General features: G+C 41.0%; 1 protein-coding gene across 1 annotated transcript in view; it reads left to right on the plus strand.

Moving 5' to 3' along the window:
• Positions 1–495: 495 nt before the first annotated feature.
• The window catches only part of LOC124123079 (testis-expressed protein 9-like), an 88,767-nt gene continuing 61,598 nt past the window's right edge, over positions 496–27,664 (plus strand). The window contains exons 1-4 of the mRNA XM_046486341.1: positions 496–596; positions 12,415–12,515; positions 17,500–17,563; positions 20,328–20,395. Coding sequence (XP_046342297.1) covers positions 540–596; positions 12,415–12,515; positions 17,500–17,563; positions 20,328–20,395 — 290 coding nt within the window. The 5' untranslated portion in view covers positions 496–539. The remainder of the gene's footprint in view (positions 597–12,414; positions 12,516–17,499; positions 17,564–20,327; positions 20,396–27,664) is intronic.

Raw genomic sequence — 27,664 nt, forward strand, 5'->3', positions numbered from 1 at the left:
ATATAATAACTATTTGCCCACGCATGTTTCGTTTTAATATGCTTCAATCCATTTTTGTTATTCCCCACTCCCTACCAATAACGTTGGCAGTACTTGGCATGCGTGCCTCACCTGTTTTCTTATTAGTTGTCAGCAGATTTCATCCCAGTATAATTAATGAAAGGATATGTTTACGCTATGGTTTATTAGATGCTGGTTAAAACATAAGATTGCATAGCTTAACACAGTTGTGGTCAACAGTACATGCCTAGTGAACCAATCATCACAACTAGAACAATGTAATCTAATATACAGAACAATGCCTAGATCTAATCATATATTTTCTTTCTTATATAAAATACGAGTTTCATGATTGGTTTTGACTGTTAGCACTTGGATGTAGTACATGTAATACACAAGAAACCAAACAATTAACAATTTCGCTGGATCGTTTTAACAAATGATTTATTTTTCACCAGAAAACTTAGGGCGTTTTGACCAAATTGCCTCGTCCGTTTAGCGCAGGTCCGTTTTCACTTGCACCCGAGTTGGTACGATACATGTTTACATTCGCAACCGCAACGATGTCAGAGAGTGGAAACTCAAGAGTGAATTTGGTAAAGTATTTGATTATTTAATTTTCACGTGTGGTGTAGAATTCGGAATTATTGTGTGTATGTGTGTGGTTCTCAATCTCTAACAGCGCCCTGAGGCAAATCAGTAATTAGGATATAGATCTGGATCTAGGTGGTGCCAAAACAAATGTGTACCCAAGTGATTTTTTACCCAAAGACTATATTGTACTGAAGAAAAGAAAATACTATATATTTCAGCATATCATTATATTTATAGTATTGCATGTATGTTGTATGTTTCGTACGCAACGAAAATGGCGAGGCTATCTCGTACGGGATACTTCAAATTCTCGTCAGATTCTTTCTTGTCACCCAATCTCACTCTATGTGCAGTCACGTACAAGCACTAAGCACAATATAAACACAAAGCTGAACACTTTTCCCACATAGGGCTAAGCCTAGTAGCTGAATCGCAGGTCCTTTTATTCCTGCAACCTCCCTGATAAGCTGGCTTGTGGTCAGATCTTCAGATTCACATATCTTTGACAGTTTCGAAGTTGGCCTAGAGTCTAGATATACTTGTCACAACCTCCTTTGTGTCCCTGTTTTGTCGTTCGTCCAGTTGGCCAACAAACTTTTGCTGGCGGAATAGGCCTAGGCCTACTCGTGGAACAGCCATGTAGGGATACAACAACAGATCTCAAGGCGCATGCAAATTTCAATTCTTGCACTCAGATTACTGGTTGTTTTGAGGTTTATTTGAAATGCGGGAACGGTATGTCAGTCTTCCTCAAAGGAAGGTAATTCTTTTATGGGCCCCTTTTCCTTGAGATTTCTGTGATTGCCTTCAAATTACAAGGTGCATTCACATCACAAGGCAAGGGAGGTAACCCATGGTGTACTTTCAAAATGGAGGCAGTATTTGAGCGCTAGAAAACTTTCAGACACAAATGCAATAACCTTAAAAAGTACAAAAATGGAAAGATGTCCACATTCATCTCTAATGTTATGTCTTGTGTAAGAACTTCTCATGTTCACAATCTATCGTCTCATAGACGTGAGAGCTAGCTCATCACATTCTGGGCATTTCCAACATTCTCTCCTGTGCCCAATCTCGCCTCAGTCAGTCAGCCCCCATGGAGTGGCAGTTGCACCCAGATGTTTTCCAGACGATGTGCCAGACCTTTGGCCACTTGTTTGCCACATGTTACAACCACCAGCTTCAGAAGTATGCATCACCGTTACCAGACGCTCTGGATTGGATCCGTCTAGAGCTTCCTATCCACATGAAATTCAGGCATGGATGTCCGCAATAGCACAACACACAAACAGCTTTTGATGAACCAACTCTTTCCAACTTTTCCCATCTTGTACCTCCGAGATCTGTCTGTTCGGGATGTCGAGGGAGTCCACCAGCTGGGTCCTCTTGTCTTCACTCAGCAACTCGTCATTCTGGACGCCCATATCGGTACGCCTGCATGTTTGTTCTTTCTTTCTACAGAATGATTGCATTACACTCTGTAAGATCCTACCTTTCAAGAACCTCCAGTTGCAACATAATTTCAGACCAAGCCTTACCTGTAACCAGGTCCTGGGCAGAACTCTGTAACTTACAATCTGTACAGTACGGTGGCATGACTTCACACTGTTACACCTTCCGCAAGCTCTTGGCATCCAAATGGAAATTGTAACACCCCTGACGCTGTCTTTTGTAGAGCTCTAGATTGCCCTTGTGAGAATATTTCACAGTGGTTTGGTCTTTTACGAATGGTGTACCCCTTCTTAAACCATCCCTACATTGGCCATCTCTGTACTACTTGTCCATACATTCCTGCTACATTCTCACAAAAATGTCTCTAATGTATTGATAGGTGTACCGTCTGAATAGAGACTCCCTCTTCAATCAATTCATCCAATATTCTTAAGTTAGCTGAACATCTTAATTTTGTGAACCATTCAGGCGATTCATCCAAATATAGCCAACACTACTATCAATAGCTGGCATTGCAATCAAGTTGTCTCAAAACGGGCGATGCTTGTCAAGAGCGATGTCGCATGTGCCGCCTTGCCATTCTTGTTTGTGGGACTTCAGACTTTCAATGGCTTCACACATCCTTCTCCTTGCTCCATCATGCTTCTCCTTGCTCCATCATGCTTCTCGTTGCTCCATCATGCTTCTTATTGCTCCATCATGCTTCTTGATGCTCCATCATGCTTCTTATTGCTCCATCATGCTTCTTGATGCTCCATCATGCTTCTTATTGCTCCATCATGCTTCTTGTTGCTCCATCATGCTTCTTATTGCTCCATCATGCTTCTCGTTGCTCCATCATGCTTCTCGTTGGTCCATCATGCTTCTTGATGCTCCATCATGCTTCTTATTGCTCCATCATGCTTCTTGATGCTCCATCATGCTTCTTGTTGCTCCATCATGCTTTTTATTGCTCCATCATGCTTCTCGTTGCTCCATCATGCTTCTTGTTGCTCCATCATGCTTCTTATTGCTCCATCATGCTTCTCGTTGCTCTATCATGCTTCTTGTTGCTCCATCATGCTTCTTGTTGCTCCATCATGCTTCTTGTTGCTCCATCATGCTTCTCGTTGCTCCATCATGCTTCTTGTTGCTCCATCATGCTTCTCGTTGCTCTATCATGCTTCTTGTTGCTCCATCATGCTTCTTGTTGCTCCATCATGCTTCTCGATGCTCCATCATGCTTCTCGTTGCTCCATCATGCTTCTTGTTGCTCCATCATGCTTCTTGATGCTCCATCATGCTTCTCGTTGCTCCATCATGCTTCTCGTTGCTCCATCATGCTTCTTGTTGCTCCATCATGCTTCTTGTTGCTCCATCATGCTTCTCGTTGCTCCATCATGCTTCTTGATGCTCCATCATGCTTCTCGTTGCTCCATCATGCTTCTTGTTGCTCCATCATGCTTCTTGTTGCTCCATCATGCTTCTTGTTGCTCCATCATGCTTCTTGTTGCTCCATCATGCTTCTCGTTCCCCAATCACTTCGGCAAATTACTTAATGACAATGATTTTGCTTAACAATATATATAGACAATACTACTGAGGTAGTGCTCACTCAAGAACAAGTGATGCCTGGAAGGGAGGTAACTCGGTGCCCAAAAGGGAAATAATTCCAAACTCTTAAGCTGCAATTTGTTCCACTAAATCTGAATTTATCTGAACAAGTCACATACTACACTGTAGGGGAAGGAGGTCAGCTTCTCTCTTTAGTATATATATATATATATATATATTAGTGTCATGTTGACATATAGTCACAGTTAACTCAAATATCACTTTGACACAAGGTCTCTGAGACATGATGGTTGCTGCTTCACTCTGGTTGAAGGACAAAGCATGGGCGCTACAGGCTACACTTGAGATATCCCCTGAGATACTCTAATCATGGGAATCTGCTTGTCATGTGTTAGGTAATGCTGATTTATACTCCTCCCTTGGTGAAGACTGCGATTCTAGCGGAGTATCTGAACGTTCAGTCTTGTCACTTTGCAGTGCAGATATAGACATCCTGCTTCGGACATGATCCACATGCCTTCTAACCAATTTACCGAACTTGATGTTTGATGATTGAACGGTTACACTGTCGACTTGTCCACTAATCCATTTCTTGCCTGAAGCAAAGTTTTAACCCACAACAATTCATTCACTTGACATGTCCTACATTTCGGTAGAAGCTGACTAATCCACAAGTTTTCTGTGGCTTTTTTTCCCCTAAGACGTCAGGTTTGAAAATCAAGACCAATCGCGAAAGCAATGTGTGTCTGTGAAACAAAGTTGAAGGCGTAACACTGGTGTAAATTGATAAGAAAACAGTAACCTGTGTAGTTAAGTAGCCAGCGTGTTACCTGTTGTCTACTTTAATCCATCTTTAGGGCTCCAAGCCGAAAGGCTGTAGAGCCCTATTGTAATCGTTCGATTTATTATTATTTATTATTATTATTATTATTATTATTATTATTATTATTTATTATTCCGCCGTTTTTTGTTCCAGAGATAGCAGTTTAACCACTGGCTCGATTTTGTTCAAATTTTGTGTGTGTGTGCAGGGTGTTAGGTACCAAATACCACAAAAATTCCAAGGCCGTAGGCCCAATGGCCAAGGGCAGATAACTGAAAAACAAGTATTTTTTGAAGATATATTTCGCCTTATTGCTCCGCAACCGCTTGTCCGATTACTTTCAAACTTTACACATGTCTGCTGTTTAGGGTGCTTAACATTTTCTGTTCTTTGATCTTGGCCACTGGTCACGTGGTTTGGCAGCCATATTGGATTCAACGTTTTTACGGGGTTTTGGGGGTACCTGTCTTCAAATCCTATCTCCTCTGAATCCAATGCATGAAATGCATCCAAACTTTCCGAGTACTGTCTCCATACATATCACATCAAACTCTGTTAGCCGATTTTGGATATCTTTTTTAGTTGCTGCCATATTGGATTCAAGGTTTTCACAGGGTTTTTTGGGTACCTGTTTTCAAATACTATCTCCTCTGAATCCACTGCATGAAATGCTTTCAAACTTTCTGAGAATTGTCTCCACACATAACACACCAAACTCTGTTAGCCGTTTTTGGATATCTGTCTCAGTGACGGCTCTGTTTGATTTTGATTTTGATGATTTCTTTCACCGAATTTTTCCTTTATATAAAGATCACATCTTGTAAGGTTCTCCACAGAAACTATTGAAAGTTTACATGAAGTTAGTCGGACACATGTAGCTCATCTTTTGTTCTTGGCTGCATGCTAAAAGTAACACCGCTTGGTGGTAATATGGACAAAATACCGAATACATCGCTCAGAAAACCTAGGGTTACTTCCCTTTGACCGTCAAGTGTCTTTTGCAGTATGTATGCTGCCCTTGAAGATGAGGGTTAGAATTGGTCTTCAGCAACCCATGCTTGTCTTTAGAGGCGATTATCGAGATTCGAACATTGTCTGGGTGGTAAATGGGTTTAGAACATTCTGGTTGACTCTGGCACACGCCAATTTTGTAGCGGTGATGTCCTGCAAACGGTGACCATCTTTTGCATGAGTAGGGACAAGCAAACCCTTTCAGGATTCGAACATGAGGATTCGAGGTCGGAAATGGGTTAAGAACTCACTGGGACACATGCGGTAATGTCTCGCAAACGGTTCCTTGCGTTTGACGGCGTTGGTACAGGCAAACCTTATGCGGATTCGAACATGCGCGACGTCTGAAATGGGCGTAGAACATCGCGGGACATTCCGGGACACGTCCGTTTCGTAGCGGCGATGTCTCGCAAGCGTTTCCTTGCTTTTGACGGCGTCGGTACAACCAAACCATCTGGGGATTCGAACACGGACGAAGTCGGAAACAGGTTCGGGTTCGGCACTTTATCCGAGCAGTGCGACAGAAAGCCGGGGTGCTGGCGAGCTCGGAACGCTGATCCGTTTGTCTGTAGCTCAATGGACAAAGGAGCTACGCTCATTCTTCTCCCGGACTATTTGACCCCCTGTCACAAAGTGCCACCCGGCCTGTCGGCCTGTCACCCTGCCACCCACCCTGCCTGTCACCCTGCCACAAGCTGCCGTACAGCAGACCTCTGAATGGCAGACCTCTGAACACTTGTAACTCGGAAACTACTGGTCCGATTTCGACCAAATTTCCTGTGTAGATTGGGATTGTCCAGTTTATTATTGTAATCCTGTTGTCCTGTTGATATCTTTCGATTTATTAGGGCTCCAAGCCGAAAGGCTGTAGAGCCCTATTGTAATCGTTCGATTTATTATTATTTATTAGGGCTCCAAGCCGAAAGGCTGTAGAGCCCTATTGTAATCGTTCGATTTATTATTATTATTATTTATTATTATTATTATTATTTATTATTCCGCCGATTTTTGTACCTGCCCTAGCAAAATAACCACCGGCTCGATTTTGTTCAAATTTTGTGGGTGTTTGTAGACCGTTGGGTACTAGTGCCCGCCAAAAACCCTAGGGCGTAGGCCGAAAGGCCAAGGGCAGATAACTGAAAAACAAGTATTTTTTGAAGATGTATTTCGCCCTATTGCTCCGCAACCGCTTATCCGATTACTTTGAAACCTTGCATGTATCTGCTGCTTTAGTTCTTTGATATTTTTTGTTCTTTGACTTTGGTCATTGATCACGTGGTTTGGCAGCCATATTGGATTCAAGGTTTTCACAGGGTTTTGGGGGTACCTGTCTTCAAATACTATCTCCTCTGAATCCACTTCATGAAATGCTTTCAAACTTTCTGAGAATTGTCTCCATACAGAACACAACAAATAAGCATAGCCGTTTTTGGATATCTTTTTTAGTTGCGGTCATATTGGATTTTGATTTTGATCATTTTTTTCACCGAAATGTTACTTTTAAGATCATAACTTGTAAGGTTCTTAACAGAAACTATTGAAAGTTTGCATGAAGCTTTGAGACTATATGTAGCTCATTTTGTTCTGGGTTGCATACTGAAAGCACCACTGCTTGGTGTAGTATTATTTGATTTAAGTTAAAAATCAGACTTGAGTACAAATACTGATGGAAGCGCCTCATAAATCTACCAAACACCCCCATTCACTGGCTTTGCAAGCGTTCTCCACAGCCTTGTTCAATATTATGTGTACTACCCTTGACGACCAGAGTTAGAATTGGCCTTTTTCAACCGATGCTTGTCTCAAGAGGCAACTATGCTTGTCACAGGAGGCGACTAATCGGATCGGGTGGTCAGACTCGCTGACTTGGTTCTTCATTTCTCAATTGCCAATTGCTACGGTACCTTATTTTTGACAGCGTTGTTAAAAGCAAACCATTTGCAAACCATTTGCGGATTAGAATATGGAGGTCGGCATTTAGTCCACTCTGGGAAACTGTGGCACACGCCAATTTGGTAGCGGCAATGTCCTGCAAACGTGGACTATCTTTTGATGGAGTTGGTACAAGCAAACCATGTGCGGATTCGAACATGGTCGAAGTCAAACATTGGTTAAGAATACACTGGGACACATGTCATGATGTCTCACAAGCGGTTTATTACATTTAACGGCGTTGGTACAAGCAAACCATTTCGGGATTCGAACATGGTTGTAGTCAAACATGGGTTAAGAATACACTGGGACACATGTCATGATGTCTCACAAGCGGTTTATTACATTTAACGGCGTTGGTACAACCAAACCATTTGAAGATTCGAACATGGTCGAAGTCAAACGTGGGTTAAGAACACACTGGGACACGTGTGGTGATGTCTCACAAGCGGTTCATTACATTTGATGGCGTTGGTACAAGCAAACCATATGCGGATTCGAACATGGTCGAAGTCAAACATGGGTTAAGAACACACAAGGACACGTCTGGTGATGTCTCGCAAGCGGTTCCTTAAATATGATGGCGTTGGTACAAGCAAACCATTTGAGGATTCGAACATGGTCGAAGTTGGAAATTGGTTAAAACATCCTGGGACACCCAAGCACATGTCAATTTAGTAGTGGTGATGTCTCACAAGAGGTTCCTTACATTTGACGGCGTTGGTACAGGTAAACTCTTTGAGGATTCGAATATGAACGATGTCGGAAACAAGTTTAGCACTTTATCTCAGCAATGCGACAGGAACCCGGGGTCCGGACGAACGCAGAACGCTAATCCGTTTGACTGGAGCCCAACTGACAAAGAAGTTACAGCCTGTTAAAGAGTCCCCAAGCCGAAAGGCTGAAGAGACCCAGTGTTAGCGTTTGATTTAATATTATTATTATTCCACCGATTTTTGTACCAGAGCTAGCAAAATAACCACTGGCTCGATTTTGTTCAAATTTTGTATGTGTATGAAGACCGTTGGGTACTAGTGCCCGCCAAGGCCGTAGCCCCAAAAGCCAAGGGCAGATAACTAAAAATCAAGACGTTTTTAAAGAAGTATTTCGCCCTATTGCTCCGCAACCGCTTATCCGATTATTTTGAAAACTTGCATGTATCTGCTGTTTGAGCTGCTTGACATATTTTGTTCTTTGACTTTGGTCATTGGTCAAATGGTTTGGCAGCCATATTGGATTGAAGGTTTTCACAGAAACTATTGCAAGTTTACATGAAGTTAGTGTATCATATGCATCTTATTTTCTGTTCTTGGGTGTATGGAAAAAGTAACAACACTTGGTGGTAATATTTGATTAAAATTTGGGACACCCCTGGAACACGCCAATGTCCTGCAAACGGTGACTATCTTTTGACAGAGTTGGTACAAACAAACCCTTTGAGGATTCGAACATGGACGGCGTCTGAAATGGGTGTAGAACATCCCGGGACGTTCTGGGACACGTCGATGTCGTAGCGGGGATGTCTCGCAAGTGTTTCCTTACTTTTGACGGCGTCGGTACAAACACACCCTTTGAGGATTCGAACATGTTTGATGTCGGAAATGGGTTTAAAACAGACTTAGCACACGCCAATTTCGTAGCGGCAATACCCTGCAATTTGTGCCTACATGTGACGGATTTGGTACAAGGGAACCCTTTAAAGATTCGAACATGGACGTTTGTGCACAGTGTAACTTGGAGCCCGCCATTGCTGCTTGCAGCTTTAATTTATTATTGGAACTGTCCTTTCTGCTAAGCCATTACCAGCCAGGTGATGAGGGTATGTTGTCACATGTTTAACTCCATTCCTGGACATGAATGTAACAAATTCTTCCCCAACAAGAGCTGTAGCATTATAAGTTACAATAGTTTCTGGTATGCCGTCATCTACATCCGGCGGAGCTGGTTCATGGTACCCTGTGCGGTTGATAATGACATAGGTACACATTCAATCCACTTGGAGTAGGCGTCAATCACTCTAAGAAATGTGTTAGCCATGAATGGACCAGTGTAAACCATGAGTAATCTTGGCTAAGGATGAGAGGGACACTCCCTTGCGTGTAGAGGAGGGACATTTGGACAACCCCAACAATATGACAGACCTGAGTTTCGGGTAGACTATGACCCTCAAACCTCTGAATAAGCATCTATTCAGAACAGACACTGTAGTACGGCTCAAAGAGGTCATCCAACTTGTCACACTGCGGCCAACCTCGGCTCACATATTCTCAAACAATAGATAATGTTCAGTCCTTCCCAGTCTGGATACTTATGTCTGCAGACTTAGGGGTAATGTGTTCTATTCCTGAAGCATTAAGACTCAACTCTGGATTCTCTGAGTCAGGCGCTGGCTATCTACTTAATGTGTCTGCATGAAAAACCTTGAAGTTGCTTCTTGATCCACATAGATATAAGCTTAGAATCCCTTAAGTGTTCGAGGATCTTTAATGTCAGTTGAGTGTCAATCTGTAGGTTTTATAAGGTTCACCGAAACATCCCGCAGGTCAAAGTTCAAAGACTGTATCCATGCATGACCAAGAAGGTATGTGTCATACAGAACAGGAAGTTGATTTGACCGGTTATACTACAGTGGAAGTATCTTGCCAGGAGAGATTTTACTCTTTACTGATTGTCCCAGCTATAACTTCACATACTTGTGATGTGTTCAACATCGATGATGAGCGTTAGAAATTGGCACCAGTCTTTGCCAAACTGCCCAATGGTGAAGGTATCATAAGGACTCGTGGAAATTTGCCATTTATAAGAGTTTTGCTATTTGTTAGCATTATAAGGACTAGTGGACTAAAACTGTTAGTTTCTACCACTGGATGACTGAATACCAATTCCTGGTCTGTCTGCTCATTCCAATGATCACTGGGCTTCCCTTATTGAAGTCAAAAGTCACTGGGGTGCCCTCAACATCCACTGTAATGAAGTAGGGTTTGGGTAGTTAGGGTCACCTCATAGCTGAAGGCTGAGTGCTACCATGAAATAGTGAGGACTCAAACAAGTCTTCCACCCCTAGGATTGCTGTGACCTAGTCCACGAGGGTTCCCTTGCTCACTACAGCTATATTTTCACCAGCTTCCAATTCTGTGAATGGAATTTGAATCTCAGACCTATTTCCGATAGTTTCGCCATGAAATCTTCTTTCAATCAAACTACAAGCTGGTACAATGTTTTCTCCCAAAGTTTTGGGCTGAACCAACGCTCTGGTAAGTCTCAGTTCAACATGATGCAAACAATATGCTTTTCTGCTTGTCTTCATCTGTCATTCCTTTTGCCATGAAAACGTGTCAAAACCTCACACCATTCCTCTCATGTGGACTTCAGATCCATGATAACTGGGAGAAATATTGATGATGGTATTTTTGTATCATTCCTTTTTGTACAAGTTCATCAGTTGTTGTTGTAGGCAGAACAACATCTGTACCCATTAATCTGGAGATATTTTAACAGGAACTTAAAATTGTTGCTGATGTCAACACCCGCAATATTCTTAACTGTGATGATGTAAAGTTTAGTGGGAGTACTTATATTAATGACCTGCCCTTTTGAAATAATTCTGTCTTCAATCACTTCTTTATAAAATGAATATCATATGAATTGGCAAGGTCATCAAGTGCTTCCCAACCATATACACACAATTGGTATACTGCTTGTATTTGTTTGTTTGTTGTTTAACGCCACATGCAGCAATATTCCAGCTATATGACGTCAGTCTGTAAATAAACAAATCTGTACCAGACAATCCAGTGATTAACATCATGAGCATCGATCTACGCGATTGGGATTCGATGACATGCATCAACCAAGTCAGTGAGCCAGACCACCCGATCCCGTTAGTCGCCTCTTAAGACAAGCATTGTTGCCTTTTTGGAGAAACATGGGTTGCTGAAGACCTATTCCACCCCTGATCTTCACAGGCTATAATGCTTGTAACATGAGGCATGGTAATTAACCTCATTACACATGCACTGTGTATAACTCATCTATTTTCAGTAAGCTTCTGTCATCTTTTTTCTCTAACTGCTTTTAGCAGTGCTCCACAAATGGTTCGTCCTTCTGATTACACAAATACGTGACATTGTATGTAGCACGTAATGCATTCCTGTGTCAAGATATTTCCTAACCGTCATGAACTAGTGATAGGTGTACTGATCTGGCACCTAAAAATAGCTTTAGCTTGTTTGGAGGAGGTGCACTGCAAGTTTCAAATGGAAATACATCATCAGTTCGCGGAGACCAAATTTATGTTTTAATGACTAGATATTTTGTTCAAATCTATAGATTTAGTATTGACTACATGACCAGGTGAGCTACAGTGCCAGAGGCACTATTTTTGGCAGCTCTGTGCAGGGATAGACATGGCTGTAGTGCATTTGGTGAAAATCTTCAGGGACAATTTGATATGAATTACTACTCTGGAATGGTGACAACTTTAAGGTTTTCTTGGGCTTTGATCACTGCCTCCAGAGATTTCACTTAGAGGCCTACGGCACTAAGATTATTGACATTAAATATTATGCTTCCATGGACTTCTTCCACATGGCCCTGGGCATATGTCAAAAAAAGGTCATAGATAAAGGTCACAAGATGTAAAAAACCTCTCACAATAGCATTGTCATTAAACTGGGTTTGGGCAAAGAAAGGTTAAAGTTTTAGTTAAAGGTCAAAGGTCAACTTTCAGGTTTTAGTATGATTTGTGTACTTTTGAGGTATTCGTTTATAATCCTACCACATGACATGCATGTTAAATGCTTTTATTTCAAAGGTCGAGGTCACTTTTGAGGTAATTGTGAAATGTAGTTGTATCATACTTTCTTTTGAGTGCTTAGAAGAGATTATTTAACAGGAAACTATGGAATTCTAAGGTCACATGCCATAAGAAGGTCAAGGTAATGTTTCAGAATATTTTGAGTATTCTAACCATTCCTAATGAATGTGATAATGGCCGTGAAAACAATTAATGTTGAAATGTAACAAGTGGTGTCCTTTTGTGGTGACAGGGTGGTGAGCATTCACCGGCACCGGGAAGACCAAGGTTGGCCGGAGCAAGGACCAAGCAGACGTCTGCTGATGACATCCGCACTAAAGAAGAGCAATACAAGTAGGACACCTGTCTTCTTTTACCCTTGTTGAGGAAGAAATGTTGTCCTACACCCTACAACCCTACAACCCTACAACCCTACAACCTACAACCTCTATGGATACGGAATATTAAACTCATATATCATTAAAAAAAACTGATTTGAAATACAAGGAAAGCAAACTGTGCTAATCATCCAACAAAATTTTGTTTTACTTAAAAGGCACCATTTAAGCTGCTTATCAAACATCACACACTGATATTAAATAACTTTGTGTAAACTATGAGTTAACAGAATACTATCTAATATTTGACATCATATGGCATGTAAAAGTCATATATGGTTATGTGGAAGTAACATACATGGTGACACAAAATAGCTTGCATGGCTGTCGTGAAATTTGAATTTGCTCTGTGAAGTGAAAATATAGTCTGTAAAGTAAGGGCATTCTGCTGCAACAGTTGAATGTTGGGGCTCGGAGGTAATCAGGACATCAGATAAATGTAAGATTTATTACCAACTTGGTGAAGATACAGGTGGTAAGATACTAAATCCGTACGTCACACGTGTGTCGTACAAGGTTGACCTTGTTTTATTCGTTTTGATTGGATAACCGTGACCTCTGTCACACCAGGACTACTTTTTTCATTCATAAAAAATCGCGAGACGTCAGTCATTTTGCAACTACAAGACAGAACTGAAGAAATTAATAATGAGAACGAGAGATATTTACAAACACTTTATTAAACCTAGCAAAATAGTCACACGCATCAAATTCGGTTTGCATTCTATATAAGTTATGCATAGAGCTTCTACAGACATTACATATAATTGAGTTATATCAATTTTACGACTACCGATCAATAGAACAAGGGTCCCCCATGAGCGTGACGCACCCGACCACTTTCGCAACTTACAATTTGATTTCACGTAAAAAGGTAAGCGTGGTGAAATGAAGTCTGTTTAACTATCAGGACAGATATCTAGATTTTCTTGGGATGATCCGGTTGTGCCATCAGTGTCCCCTTCGAAGCGTATTTTGTGGCGCTGTTTCGGGAGGTGTTGTTCATGAATTTACGTACACGACTGCACGACCAGATACAAATCTTTCGAAAAATCCGTGTGCCTGACTTCTGATTTTGTGGCCCCAAACATCCCAAATGTGAACAATAACATTCCCTATCTCTAGCGTAAAAATCTTTGAGTAGACCACGGTTGTCTTTTCTTATTCCGATGGTGACCTTGCCCTTCGATCGTTCGAAGCTGTCACTGACATGCAAGCAGACTTGAGTTTGTTGATTTTCACGTCTTCAGTATAGGGTGGTACAGTTAACATGAATGTCTTTGGCAGACACTCTGATTTCCCTCTTCCAAAATGGTACGAACATGATATAAATTCAGCTGATAGATCAAGGAAACCGAATCATTTTAATTGCACAGACGGGACACCGGCAGTGCGAGTGACCGACTGTTGGTCCGATATTCAAAGCGCAGCGCTTATGTGACTTTTCAATTTTTAGGTGTCCTTCGTACTAACAACATGGCGCTTGAATTACCATAAGTTGAAGAATTTCTCCCAAAAAGATCTTGAGCGTCGGTGCTGTTTTCTTTGCAAACACAACTGCAGGTGCATGTTGTTAATGCGTATGCATAGAAATGTCAACAATGCCCATATTTGGGCATATATCAATATTCATACGCAACCAGATTTTGCTTTCCCTCGGTCAGATACCAAAAGTCCACTCGTTTCGTAAAAAAATGGTATTTAACGAGAATGAGTGTAGTATTCTCTATTTAAGTATTTTGCATTACTGTATTTCAGCATAATTTTTTGTGCCTTTGTATTTCATTAAATAAATAAATTTAGCATGATATCCCCCCACGACAGCCTTATTACATCAATGTGATTTTAGTTACGTTGCCCAATTATGAATTGAGTTAATGCCTTATCAAAGATAATACTTATCAATAGAATGCAGGTAAAATGAATACTTTGTGTTTTATGTCATGGTGGTTTTATGTCTTGGATGATGTGGAAGATATCTCGGTTGTATTTCAGAAAATCCAGATGCAATATAAGATTTTGTTTCTACAGTGAGAAACCAGACTAAACAACTTTACAAGTTATTCATTTATCTTTGGTTGACACACACCTGATAACATCAACTGACTGTAGATAAAATACTCTAAACATATTTCAAAACAAATATCTTTTTCCAATAGGACAAGTATGATTTTCATAAGAACGATTAAAGTTGATTAACTTCATTTCACCTCAAGGGTCAATGTGCGCATAAAACTGTTGCCAAAATAGTGAGTACAGGGCCTTGATTGCATTTACAAGTGATATATTCTTATTCATGCATTCTGGAGTTTACTGTCATGTAAGGTTCACTGCACATTCCGACAACCTGGATACATTTCACAAAACATAGCTGCAAGTAAACAAGGTGAGAATTAGCTCCAGAATTAGTTTTGTCACGTGTTGTTGGCACCTGTGGATCACGCTCTTTTGGCAGTCCCCAAGCATGTATGATGGTATCTTTGTGTTTGCCCATCTTTGAGAGAGTATATTGTCAAAAGGTTGGGCTATTTCAAGGCACACTTTTGGTAAAATTGCAAAATTTCTATTACAAAGACAAAGAAAAAGAAAGCAGTATGATATTAGTTCAGCGTGAGCAGTCATACAAGGAGTGATAAAACATGTGTGCACCTGGGTGTGCATAACGGCATCAAGTCTCCCAAGCAAGCAGTTTATATTTTTCAAACTATAGTAAATATATTTCAATAAATGGGTACAATGTGTGAAGCTCATTTCTGGTGTCCCTGTCGTGATATTGCTGGAATATTGGTAATATTGGCATAAAACACAATTTGCTCACTTACTCTCTATTTTGGGCGGTGGTGTAGCCTAGTGGTTAAAGTGTTCGCTTGTCTTGTCGATGACGTGGGTTCGATTCCCCACATGGGTACAATGTGTGAAGCCTATTTCTGGTGTCCCCTGCCGTGATATTCCTTGAATATTGCTAAAAGCGGCGTAAAACCATACCATGCCCACTAATAAACTACTGTTTCCTGATTGGCTGATAATAGAATGGGCGGGGCTTATTTAGCATTATTGCAGTAATTTCGCACTGTTGTTGATACTGTTTTTATTTGAAGTTATTGTTAAAATAAAGAATTCACTTTAATATGTACATTTGTGATTTCGGAGTGTGCTCACTTTGTGTAAATCCGCTACACGACTGTGTACTTTCTACAGTTTTTAGATACCAGTATTCGCATTATTGGTGAAGATTTATAAAAAATAACTTTATGAAAGCAATAATTTAAGAAAAGTAAGTTTCTCAAAGTTTAATAAACAGTGAATCAAACGATATTTATGGTGTTAGGTATTCACCTGACAGTCACCTCTGTTATGAATCTATGATACCAAACATGTACTTGATGGCAAACATGATATCACTCACTGACTTTTCTAGGATTCCAAAGTGGCTTTGGCATGTGTCTTGTACTCTTCAGTGTTTACGTCACAAGTCAGTGTGACACGATAACCCGCACTATTATATGTACACACATAGTGATGTCATCATGTTTTGACGTCACATTTTGTACGCTGAGTTCTGAGAAATGAAACATGGCTTCCCTGCCGCTGGTATTAATAATATATAAAGTCATCAGAGTCAACCTACATATCTGAAACAGGAATGCTTGAAGGTTTTGTTGGACTTTGACTGGGGCTGCCCTCTCTGCCACCAGTGATCTCTCTGAGACTGACTGCACAAAGATTAATGACATTAGATATTATTCTTGTATGGACTTCTTCCAAATGGCCTCGGGGCGGTCAGGTAGCCTAGTGGTTAAAGTGTTCGCTCGTCACGCCGAAGACCCGGTTTCGATTCCCGACATGGGCACAATGTGTAAAGCCCATTTCTGGTGTCCCCCGCCGTGATATTGCTGGAATATTGCTAAAAGCGGCGTAAAACCATACTCACTCACTCACTCCAAATGGCCTCAAATTCTTTTGGCACATTTCATGAAAAATTGAAAGCTCAAGGTCATAAGATATACCGCATATGAAGCATAATTTTATCACAGTCACATTTCTCTGTTAGAGCATCAGCAAGAGTGTATCTCACAACGACCTTCATGTTGTAAGGGAGAGTTGTCTGCCCTCAACCCAGCTGCTTTTTTAAATATTGTGCCAATAAAAGGCAATACCATAAACATAAACTTTGACAGGGGAGACTATTCCTGTCTCAAATACATACCCCAGTTCCTCTTCTAGATATGTGTGAAAAAAAATACCGGTAGGCACTAATGCTAATTGTGACAATTTCATGTCATATTGTTTGTTAAATGCTCAGCAGATTTAGATAGTCCTCCATAAAACCCAGGTTACATTTGATTATCATAAAAAATTATCACTATCAAGTAGTCAGTAGTCAAATGACAGTGACTAAAATTTCAAAAACTAATTAAACTGGTATATATTGTGCCAAAATTTGATGGTTAGAGGGTTCGAATTTAACATAAGATCAGGAACATTCAGGAAAGACTGGTGACTTTTCCTTGTAGTTTAAGACTTTAACCATTAGTGCAATGGGTGTGTGGGGTAGCATAGTGGTTAAAGTGATAGCTCATCATTTTGACACCTTTGGAAAATCAGGAACTAACAAGTTGTGCAGTAATGTCTGCAGTGAAAGTATAAGCTATAATCCACCCCTGCTACAAAAAGTGCCACGGTGTATGATGTCACTTCCTTTAGTGTCAATGATCATGTGATTGTACACCTATAAACAGCAGTTTTGGGGGGTGTCCCAATGCACACCGTGTCCCAAAGCACCCCGGTCTCCCCTACATGTACATACATGTATATCAAAAGCCAGTATTACCATGATCACAGGTCAAGCATTATCCAGGATGTTCTGGCCTCAGAAACAGTCTGGGAGGATTTCTGGAATTTCAGTTGATCTAAACTTAAAGTCGTACACTTTGTTGCAGACGACTAAATGAGGAACTTGAAGCCAAGACTGCTACCCTAGTACGTGAAGCAGAGCAAGTCATGGTAAGTGGTCAGGGTATAAGGTTTGAGTCTCCTATCCATGCATTGCAGTTGTCTGTGGCATGAGGCAATATATCCAGATAAAATGTCAATAGTTGACATAAGGACTTGATAGCTTCAAAATTTTAATTACAATAAAAAATCAAAAACAAAATGGCTATTATCCACAACTGTATGTAGATTTGGAACAAGAGTGAAGTGCTATGGCAATGCACTGGTTATTTGCATTACATTTTGTCAAATACAAAAATTCAATGCATTGTCATGCTGTTACTGATCTAGATTTGTCAAAGTATAATTATTTTAATACTGAATACTAATTCTGAATACCAGCAAGGTACAACAAGGAAAGCAAGAGTATCACAGACAGACAAAATAGCACTGAGGCGACGATTTTGTTATGTCTTAGCTTAAAGGGACAGTACATCGACCATTCTGCAGCTTTGTTTGTAAACAGTAGCCAATAACCCCCAAGCCTACTCGGCTCTGCTTGCCTTATTCCGTTCCTGCTCCGGTGACCACACTGCAGGTGTAGCCTTATCACGTGACCAAACCTTTCTCTTGTTTGTAAACAAACCCACTTAGTCTGAAATAAGAACAGACAGGCATTAACGCAAGCTTTTTGGTGCGCTATACATATTGTTTGCATAATTATATAGATATGCTTCTACAACTCTACAGTGAGGTGCATTACAATTCACCTCAACGTAACCATATCGCTAGCTCTCCATAGAGCTTCCATGACAGGACGCGGAGGATAAATGAGCAAATGGAAATAAACAAAATTTGTTTTAGGATATTTTCTCAATGAAATTTAATGTTTCATGATGTTTATTTACCTGATTGTGTAGACTCATCCAAAATGAAACAGTTGAGAAATACATGAATGGACTATGTAAGATGTGACCGAGGTACTCGGCTGGCCACAAGGAACACTGGGTAGGAGAGTGATTGGCTTCATATCACTGAGGCATATTTACTCGTATATTGTAATCTAGGCTTTGACAAACACTGGCTTCTAATGTAATCAAGCTGGCTATTAGTATTTTATAGCTCAGTCGTAAGAACAACACACAAGCTTTCTCTCCAATTTCCCTCTATTAATAAACCAAGAATGAAGCCAGTTTACTCTGCTTACATTGTCGGCTTCTGTGTGTGGAGCTCTATTGTTTTGGTTTGAGAAATGTATCGGGCACGTGACATCACACTTTAAAAATTATTTCATGCTTGATTAAAAAACACACAGAATTGTCAAGGTACTATCCCTTTAATGATACGCTGCACTTTCAAAAAAAAGAAAATAAGAAAAACATTAAAATCAAATTTCAGATTATTTTTTAACTTCTGATATTTTGTTGAAAAATACAGAAAGAAAAAAACAACATAAAAAAACTTTCTATCCTGTACATTTAAAGCCATTTCTGTACAAAACAAGTGACTTTCAAAACTGAAATAGCTATCCAGTTTCATGGGGCAAGGGAAACTACTCTGGTCCTCACTTGCTGATACATGTGCTTTACAATATGGCATCACCCAAGTGCATGTAATTATTGATACAGATAACCCAGATACACAGTTTCATTAAAGTTAAGCATGAAATAATGGTGGAAGACCATATAATTGATCTGTCCACTGAAACTGTGGGTGCCAACAAGAGTGGCACAACCTATGTGAGTGCAGCCCCAGGAGGGATGCCATATCCTTATGCCTCAGTCACCTCCCGGTTCCCCAGAGGGATGCTATATCCTTATACCCCAGTCACCTCCCATTTCCCCAGAGGGATGCTATAGCCTTATACCCCAGTCACCTCCCGGTTCCCCAGAGGGATGCTATAGCCTTATACCCCAGTCACCTCCTAGTTCCCCAGAGGGATGCTATACCCTTATACCCCAGTCACCTCCCAGTTCCCCAGAGGGATGTTATACCCTTATACCCAAGTCACCTCCTGGTTCCTCTGAAGAATGTCATACTCTTATACCCCAGTCACCTCCTGGTTTCCCAGAGGGATGCTATATCCTTTTACCCCAGTCACCTCCAAGTTCCCCAGAGGGATGTTATAGCCTTATACCCCAGTCACCTCCCGGTTCCCCAGAGGGATGTTATAGCCTTATACCCCAGTCACCTCCCAGTTCCCCAGAGGGATGTTATACCCTTATACCCCAGTCACCTCCAAGTTCCCAAGAGGGATGTTATACCCTTATACCCAAGTCACCTCCTGGTACCCCAGAGGGATGCTATATCCTTATACCCCAGTCGCCTCCCAGTTCCCCAGAGGGATGTTATACCCTTATACCCCAGTCACCTCCTGGTACCCCAGAGGGATGCTATATCCTTATACCCCAGTCACCTCCCAGTTCCCCAGAGGGATGTTATAGCCTTATACCCCAGTCACCTCCTGGTACCCCAGAGGGATGCTATACTCTTATACCCCAGTCACCTCCCGGTTCCCCAGAGGGATGTTATACCCTTATACCCCAGTCACCTCCCAGTTCCCTAGAGGGATGTTATACCCTTATACCCCAGTCACCTCCCAGTTCCCCAGAGGGATGTTATACCCTTATACCCCAGTCACCTCCCGGTTCCCCAGAGGGATGTTATACCCTTATACCCCAGTCACCTCCCGGTTCTCCAGAGGGATGCTATACCGTTTCATCCCAGGAGTGCTGCATTATGTTTGAATGGTTTTGAAAAGCCTAGTCATATTGAACGTTTCAGTTCTGCCACATGAAATAATGGATTGAAGGTGCCCCATGTTTGTTCCTTGCAGCGAGATCAGGAAGCTGCCTTGTCCAAGTCGCGTCTGCTGGATAACATTAACACAGAGGATTTCCTCAAGTAAGTGACACATGCATTGAAACTTCTCCAAGATATGTAGGCTGGAGTAGTTTTGTCCCATGTGAGACAAACTGTTTATGGTTAGTATGTGCAATAAGCCATCAAGGTACGATGACACACATGCAGTGTCAAAAAAACCTGCCTGCCCGTTGCTGGTAACTTTTCTGTCAGGCTGCATGAAATTTCTCTGCCTACCCGACTGTCTAGCAGATAATTTTAAGACTCTGGTAATTGTTTGCATTATTTCATCTAAATCTTTTTTTAAAATATTTATAATGTCTGAATATCGGCAGGTAACTTTGAAGATGGGCAGGCAACACTTATGGGTCACCTGCACGACTGTCTTCTTGGGTTTTAAAATTGTTTCAAACACTTCACATGTGTCGTTTCAAGAGCCCAACATGGAAACTGTGAAAGACTTTTCATCCAAACCTTGTACATGTATTCACCAACGGCTGAAGTGGTGACTTTTATTCTTTAGGAATTTTTCAAAATTTGATTTTTTCCTGTTTCCATTGAAACAAGTTAGACTTAGATGAAACGGGGCAGAATTAAAATACAAGTCAACATTTTTCATCTAAACTTGCTACATGTATCAATCAAGGTTTGAAGTGTGCCTTTTGCTATTTAGGAATTCAATAAAAATATATTATTTCAATATCCAATCCAAGGCAACATGTTTGACAATGACTCTTGTTCATAGTTGTGTGTTTGTTCGGACTATATCTCTAAAACTAATAGGTATTTTTTCATGACACTTTACACACACACAGACCAGGTTGTCAAATGGTGCCTTTTGCTACATGGGTGTGTTTAGAATTTATATTTTAATTCACTTTTTATGGCAACAAGTTTGACTTTGACTCTGTCCATAGTTGTGTGTTTGTGTGCACACACCAGGACCAGATCGGCAACTGGTGCCTCTTGCTATTATGGAATTTTTTATTTTAGTTATTTTCTGTGTCCATGACGACAAGTTTGATTTTGACTCTGTTCATAGTGGTGTGTACCTGACATAGGAATACAAAGTTCCAAATCCCAGTTCCATGGAATAGTTTAGATAGATCAATAGCGTCTCTTGTATACAGACAGACAGATTAGATAGAAATTCTCTCATCAAGTTGGACTTAAAGTAACAGTCAGATGATTTGTTCTTTTGAATTTGTGGGGGCCGGCGGGATTTATCTTCTTCTGACAACTCTTGTTTTTCAAAATCAAGGGGCGTGGAAGTTAACACCCATAAAACAAACATTGTTGTGTTAAGAAAAGGTGGCGAGTACAGCCACTGGAGAGGTGGTCCTATGGTGAAACAAGGGTTGGTGTCGTTGTTAGCTTTACACATCTGGAAATTATGTTTCTTTTAATAATGAGCTTACTATTGTTGAAATGTATGTTAAAAAAGTATGCCTGAAAGCATTAAATTCTGCAAAGTTGCTATGTTGTGTTTACTTGCCCTTTTACAAAGTTACACGTACATGCAAACCAGAGATGTGGTACCTTCTGTGGTGGCTTTGTATAGGAACTGCCCTACCTAACCTACACCACCATGAAGCAAAGCATGTGAATATGTTACATAATGTTTTGTTAGATTTTAGCTATAACACAACTTAACAGACGTCGCTAATTGGTTTACTTTTAGAAGGAAAGTGTTTTTATTAGGGCTGCAACGAATATACTATGAGGCAAATACGAGGTATTACGAATACAGAGATACATATTCATGAATACAACAAGTCAGCAGCTGATGTATTATTTATAATAGTCTGTGAAAAATACAGTGATTGTTCGCTACAACGCTAGCTTTGGGGTCCTAAATAATTTATGAGCATTATAGAAAATCAGCCTTTTAACTGAGGTTGAGGTGTAGATGGCCCACACAACAGACTACTGCGTGGCTTGTATGTATTCCATTTGGCATATATTGCTTCAATAAATAACAGACAACTTCATGTAAAAAACACTCTTTTATATTTTTTTTCGTATATATATATTTGATTCTACTGACAACGAATAACAAATTCAGTTGATGAACGGATACAGTTTGGTTCACCGAATATGCAAGTGAATTGTAACAGCCCTAGGATTTATGATAAACAGCATGAACACAACTATGTCAATACTATCCTTCATTTGAACTTGAACACTAATTTCTTGTACACAATGTCAAAACATGTTTTCTCTTCACCATATGTTTGACTGCAAAGTGTATTATGATGTCATCAACCATCTTGCCAAGGCAAGGGCGTTAACTGACTGTAAAAGTCCAGTTTCCAACCTTACCCAACTAGGATTGAATTCTAGAGTACATTTTGGCTGGACTCATGAGTTTATGCAAAATCCAATCAAAATCGGGCAACTAACTAGACATCTGGTTTGTAAACAACTTCGATTTCAACGTGCAGGATTTGCAAAGCATGTGTCCTGTCAACTGGGCATCGACAGATATAATTTTACGAAATCTCTACCTCTACTACATCTCTGCCAGAAATCCTGTATTTTGGCTTCAGTCACACTAACTAAAATTTTCCGATTTTCAACAGACGTCCTCCTCACTGTCAATCACTCACTATTAGTTGTTTCCAAGTAGCATCGTAACCACCCAAGCTATGAGTATGCAATGGGGGGACCCTCACTTTTTTCCTGTGTGTGCTAGAGTCAACACCTATTGTAATAGTAGTAACGATGTAGCCCTTGGTAGTAAGTCACATTACTCTAAGACTATTCTAATAGTTTTCTATAATAACAGACACATAAGTAGATATTGATAGCTGCTTCTGGAGTGACGATCGCACGCACATGTGTATAATTGGTGCTAGGTGTTTGTGAGGTCGTAATGGAATCTCTCTCTACTCCCAGGTGCAAGAAGTGTGGTCGAGTCATGATCACGGGAAATCCTCATGGTAACTGCACTAAGTGCAGAGGGACGACTTGCATGGAGGATAAGAGATGTGAGCAGTGCGCCAACACATCCAAAAAACCTTCATCTAAATAGCCGAGGCTATGACCAAGGCTAAGAGGCGCAAGGCAGCCAAGAAGAATGTGGAGGTCATCACAGCCAACACATCTGCCTCCACCCCAGGTCCTCCAACTCCAGTTGATCAACCATCTCCTGCACTCTCTATGAGTCTAATCCAAAAAATTTTTAGTGAACAGCAGGAGATGATGAAGACTATGCTTGAGGCTAGATCCTCAGCCCTAGACAAAGAACTGGAGAATATGAAGAGTGCAAACGAGATAGCTCTGGCGAAGATAAGTCTCCTGGTCACGAGACCACATGGGGACTGCCATCTGTAATTCAATGCACACAGCCGTAGGGCCTTCATCAGCCGACCGTACTAACCAGCCAATCAACCAGCCGGATATAAGCCAGCAGTCTTTTCCCTACTGTGAGACAACACTGTACGGGCACCGCACAGTATCCATGGCCCAGCCGTCCACGGCAAACCCAGCCATCCACGGCAACACACACACCATCGCAAGCTGTACTGACTTTAATCATACCGGAGTCCTAGACACCGGAAGAGGACGGACCCAACGGGGTAGACGCTGTGGACTACTACGTTTATCCAACCCCCCACGGGAGCTACCCTCTGACACTCAGAGTCAGAAACAGAGTGTTTTGAAGACCAGACTCATGACTCACCCCAGCCGGATTATTCGGAGCGTTATACTTTCGTGGAACTCAGAGAGGTCATATACCACCTCATGCCTATACTCCAACCTCCTGTGACAGAGAATTCGCTACCCCAGATGCCGGAATGTGGGGGATGTCATGCTCCTACATTGTATCAACACATCCACCAGACATTGCCTTGGCTGAGCTATGCAGGCAAGGTAGTAGACCAGATGTTGTAAAGTCTACACAAGCTCAGACATGATGAATGACTACCCTTACCTCCATTGAAGCGGATGTTATACAGGATGCACGATGCTCCACTTCCGGATTTTCCAAGTATGGACGAAGATTTCACAAGACTAGTACTAAAGTCACGTCACCTGCTTCACAGATTAACGATCTGTCATCTGTTTCCAGATACTCAATGGACATTGGCACTTATATCAACTGGTTTGTTGTAGAAATCAGACAGATGATTCCACCATTATGGTCATCTTATGAAGGCATAACCAGAGACACGCCTATGACTATTAAGACTGATCAAGTCGTACTCATTCACAGCCTACTAGACACTATAGTCAGGATGCAAGAAGACTTACTCTCCTCTCAAGGATGTCTTCACAACTATTATGGCTACAGCGTCAACAACTGCTATCTCAGATCTGTTCTAAAGCTGTTTCTAACCAAACCAAGAGGTTGATAATGTCACAACCAATATCGGCTTTGACAACATTCAACGGGAAATTGGGACGTGTAACGGATGAAGTCAGACAAGACACTACGGAAAGATTCCAAACATCAACTATCAGCCTAGCTGCCAAGGCCCATGGATCTTCCCGGAATAGTGGCAACAGAATGGACCTTACATCCCCAGATCTTTGCTTGGATAACCACATTATGGGACACGCCACACATGGATCTATTTGCGAAATGCCAGAACAACCAACTTCCTGTTTATGTCAGTCCAGTTCCTGACCCAAGAGCTCACCAGATCGACACATTATCGATGTATTGGACGGATCTGTTTGCATACGCATTCCCACTGGGGTCTCTCCTAGACAAAGTCACCACAATGTGGATGAGACGGATTGCATGATAATCCTGATAGCACCAATATGGAGAGTGTGGTTCCCCAGATTACTAAGACTACTAATGGAAGAACCTATCACATTACCTCTCCGTCGAGATCTGTTACGACAACTCAAGTCCAGCATTTTCCACAACAATCTGTCCAGCCTACATCTAACTGCTTGGAAGTTATCACGCAGAAAATGCAGACATCCGAATACTCTGAGCTTGCCTCAGTAGCTGTGGCAAGATCATGGAGACCTTCATACTCCCTTATATATGACAAGAGATGGGACAAGTTTGTCCAGTTGAGAAGAGGACAAGGGATTATAACTAATGCTATATCCATCCCTATGGTAGCGGATTTTGTACTACATCCATATATGGAAAGTCACATGATCAGACAAGTGACGTTTTACATCATTTATGTCCCGCCCATAAACAACACGAGGTTGACACCACAAGAATACGGCTTTTCTTTCTATCGTAAAAATCTCACCGCCATAAGTTGCCCTGATGGGCCTGTCAGGAAAACTTGTTGAAGGGTATTTAATGTTTTTAGCACCTCTTATCCCTATTCTTGATTTTTGTGACCACACACGATCCAGAGGTAAGAGGAAGGTTAACCAGATTGATTGATTTAATGAGCGGGACTTCATGTTTGTTTGACTGGACAGACTTAAACAGCTGCAGGTTGGAAGCTCGTCATGGTAGTAGCTCATCTGCAGGGCATTAGTCTCTTCACTTACATATTTTGCATTGGATAACATTAGTGTGGGACACGTCTGAACAACAAGTCAGACCTCCGATATTGTGTACGCCTTTCCCTCCTTTGCTCATAAACAGAGTTTTTAGAAGGCATGGACAACATGGTCATGGTCATAGCACCAGTATGGCCAGCTTGCACATGGGTTTCCCAAAAAGTTTTCCACTACTTCTGGACAACTTTTCAAACTGTCGGGATGTGAAGACCATCTCCACCAACCCAGATCAGATGTCATTTACGGCAGTCTACACAGTGTCCATCATCATGCCTGGAAGTTCTTGTTCATGAGATGCAAACTTCCAGGTACTCCAAATTTGTCACCTCATCCAGATCCAAGCTCTTCAGTTCTGTCTAACAGTATGGAACCTCACAGCAGACAGAGGAGATGGCTTTTTATGTCTTGCATGACAGTAACTGATATCACAAAGCCATGGTCCGTGGATGGTTGAAGTCCACCATCACAGACAGCTACCGTCATGCACAGCTGTCTACTCCCATGTTTGGATCCTGTATGGGCCATGAGATAGGGGTTCTGTCTACCAGCCTAGCATCCTGGAACGCATTCCTGTCCGTGGAACAGGTGCTTTTAAGTTAACAGTGTTCATAATTCAAATCTTCATCAACTGATGTCAGGTCCGAAAGATAATTTGAAAGGTCATCTGGTGACTCCACAAGCGGAAACAGGATGCAAATATAATGGTAATTCAGTGGAAGGTTATCACACATTTGCTCATGTCCCTGACGTCTTCTGAATTTGTCCTTTTAAGTTGATTCGGTTACAATGTTTACTTAATTTTTAGGTTGGTAAAGGCTTTAGATTTATTAGGCACCCACAAACAACTGTTAACTGTCCAAAGATTACGAGATGTTAGATCCCTCCAGTCCCTCTTGTATATTCTGGTTATGACATACCGTGCATGTCTGAAGAAAAGCCAGATTTTGATAATGTGACTGAAAAGAATTTTGATTCAAGGATCAGAAGAAATAGTAATTGATACTATTATTTTACCATAAGAATATATTCTAATGTTGTGTTATTTTGATTGCAGCTTTTATATAATGAAAATAATAATGATCATAAGCAGAATGAACACTTTCTGCAATAAATACTTCATTGACAGAAAGTGTAACAATAATCATGATGAGAATGTGTGTTTTGGGGAAAAATAATGAAATCTATGCGAGCCATTGATTAATCCGTGGTTTAATGTTGTCTTGTTGTTGATTGTAAAATAACAACCTTTCTGAGGTTCCATCTTGGCTGCGTGTTGTTGACATATACTTACTAGAGGTAGGTAGGTGGTCAGGCTTATTTACTGGTCATACCGTTTGTAACTAGTCCGTGTAAAGCCATCCTGTCACCGGAACTTGGTTTCAAGGTGGCAATAGCAATAATCCAATAATGGTTGCTGTAAATATCAGTCATTTGGGTCAGTTTAGACACTTAATAGCGCAGAAATTAATGTTAACAACATTGAATGAATTTTGTAATCAAAGAAAAAAATAGAATAGATTACAATCACAAGTCCAGATGTACATCGAACACTTTTAATAACCAGATATATTGTATTAGTGTTATAACAGGATTATATTGCATTACTTCAGTACAGGTTTGTTGACATGGTATTTCTGGTTTTAGGTGCTCACGGTAAGTCTTTGTGTTGGGGAAAAGACATCAAAAGCATGTGGGCGTTCATATTGACACACCCTTCTACACAGCTGTAATTGTTGGAGAAAGGTGCACTCTATACTCGATACCCCTTTGTCTTGGACAAAAGTGCACTCATAAGATTTTAAAAGATTTTGCACAAAATGGCAA

Source organism: Haliotis rufescens, unplaced genomic scaffold (assembly GCF_023055435.1).
Source record: "Haliotis rufescens isolate VD_foot unplaced genomic scaffold, xgHalRufe1.0.p SCAF_14, whole genome shotgun sequence".
Classification (NCBI taxonomy): domain Eukaryota; kingdom Metazoa; phylum Mollusca; class Gastropoda; order Lepetellida; family Haliotidae; genus Haliotis; species Haliotis rufescens.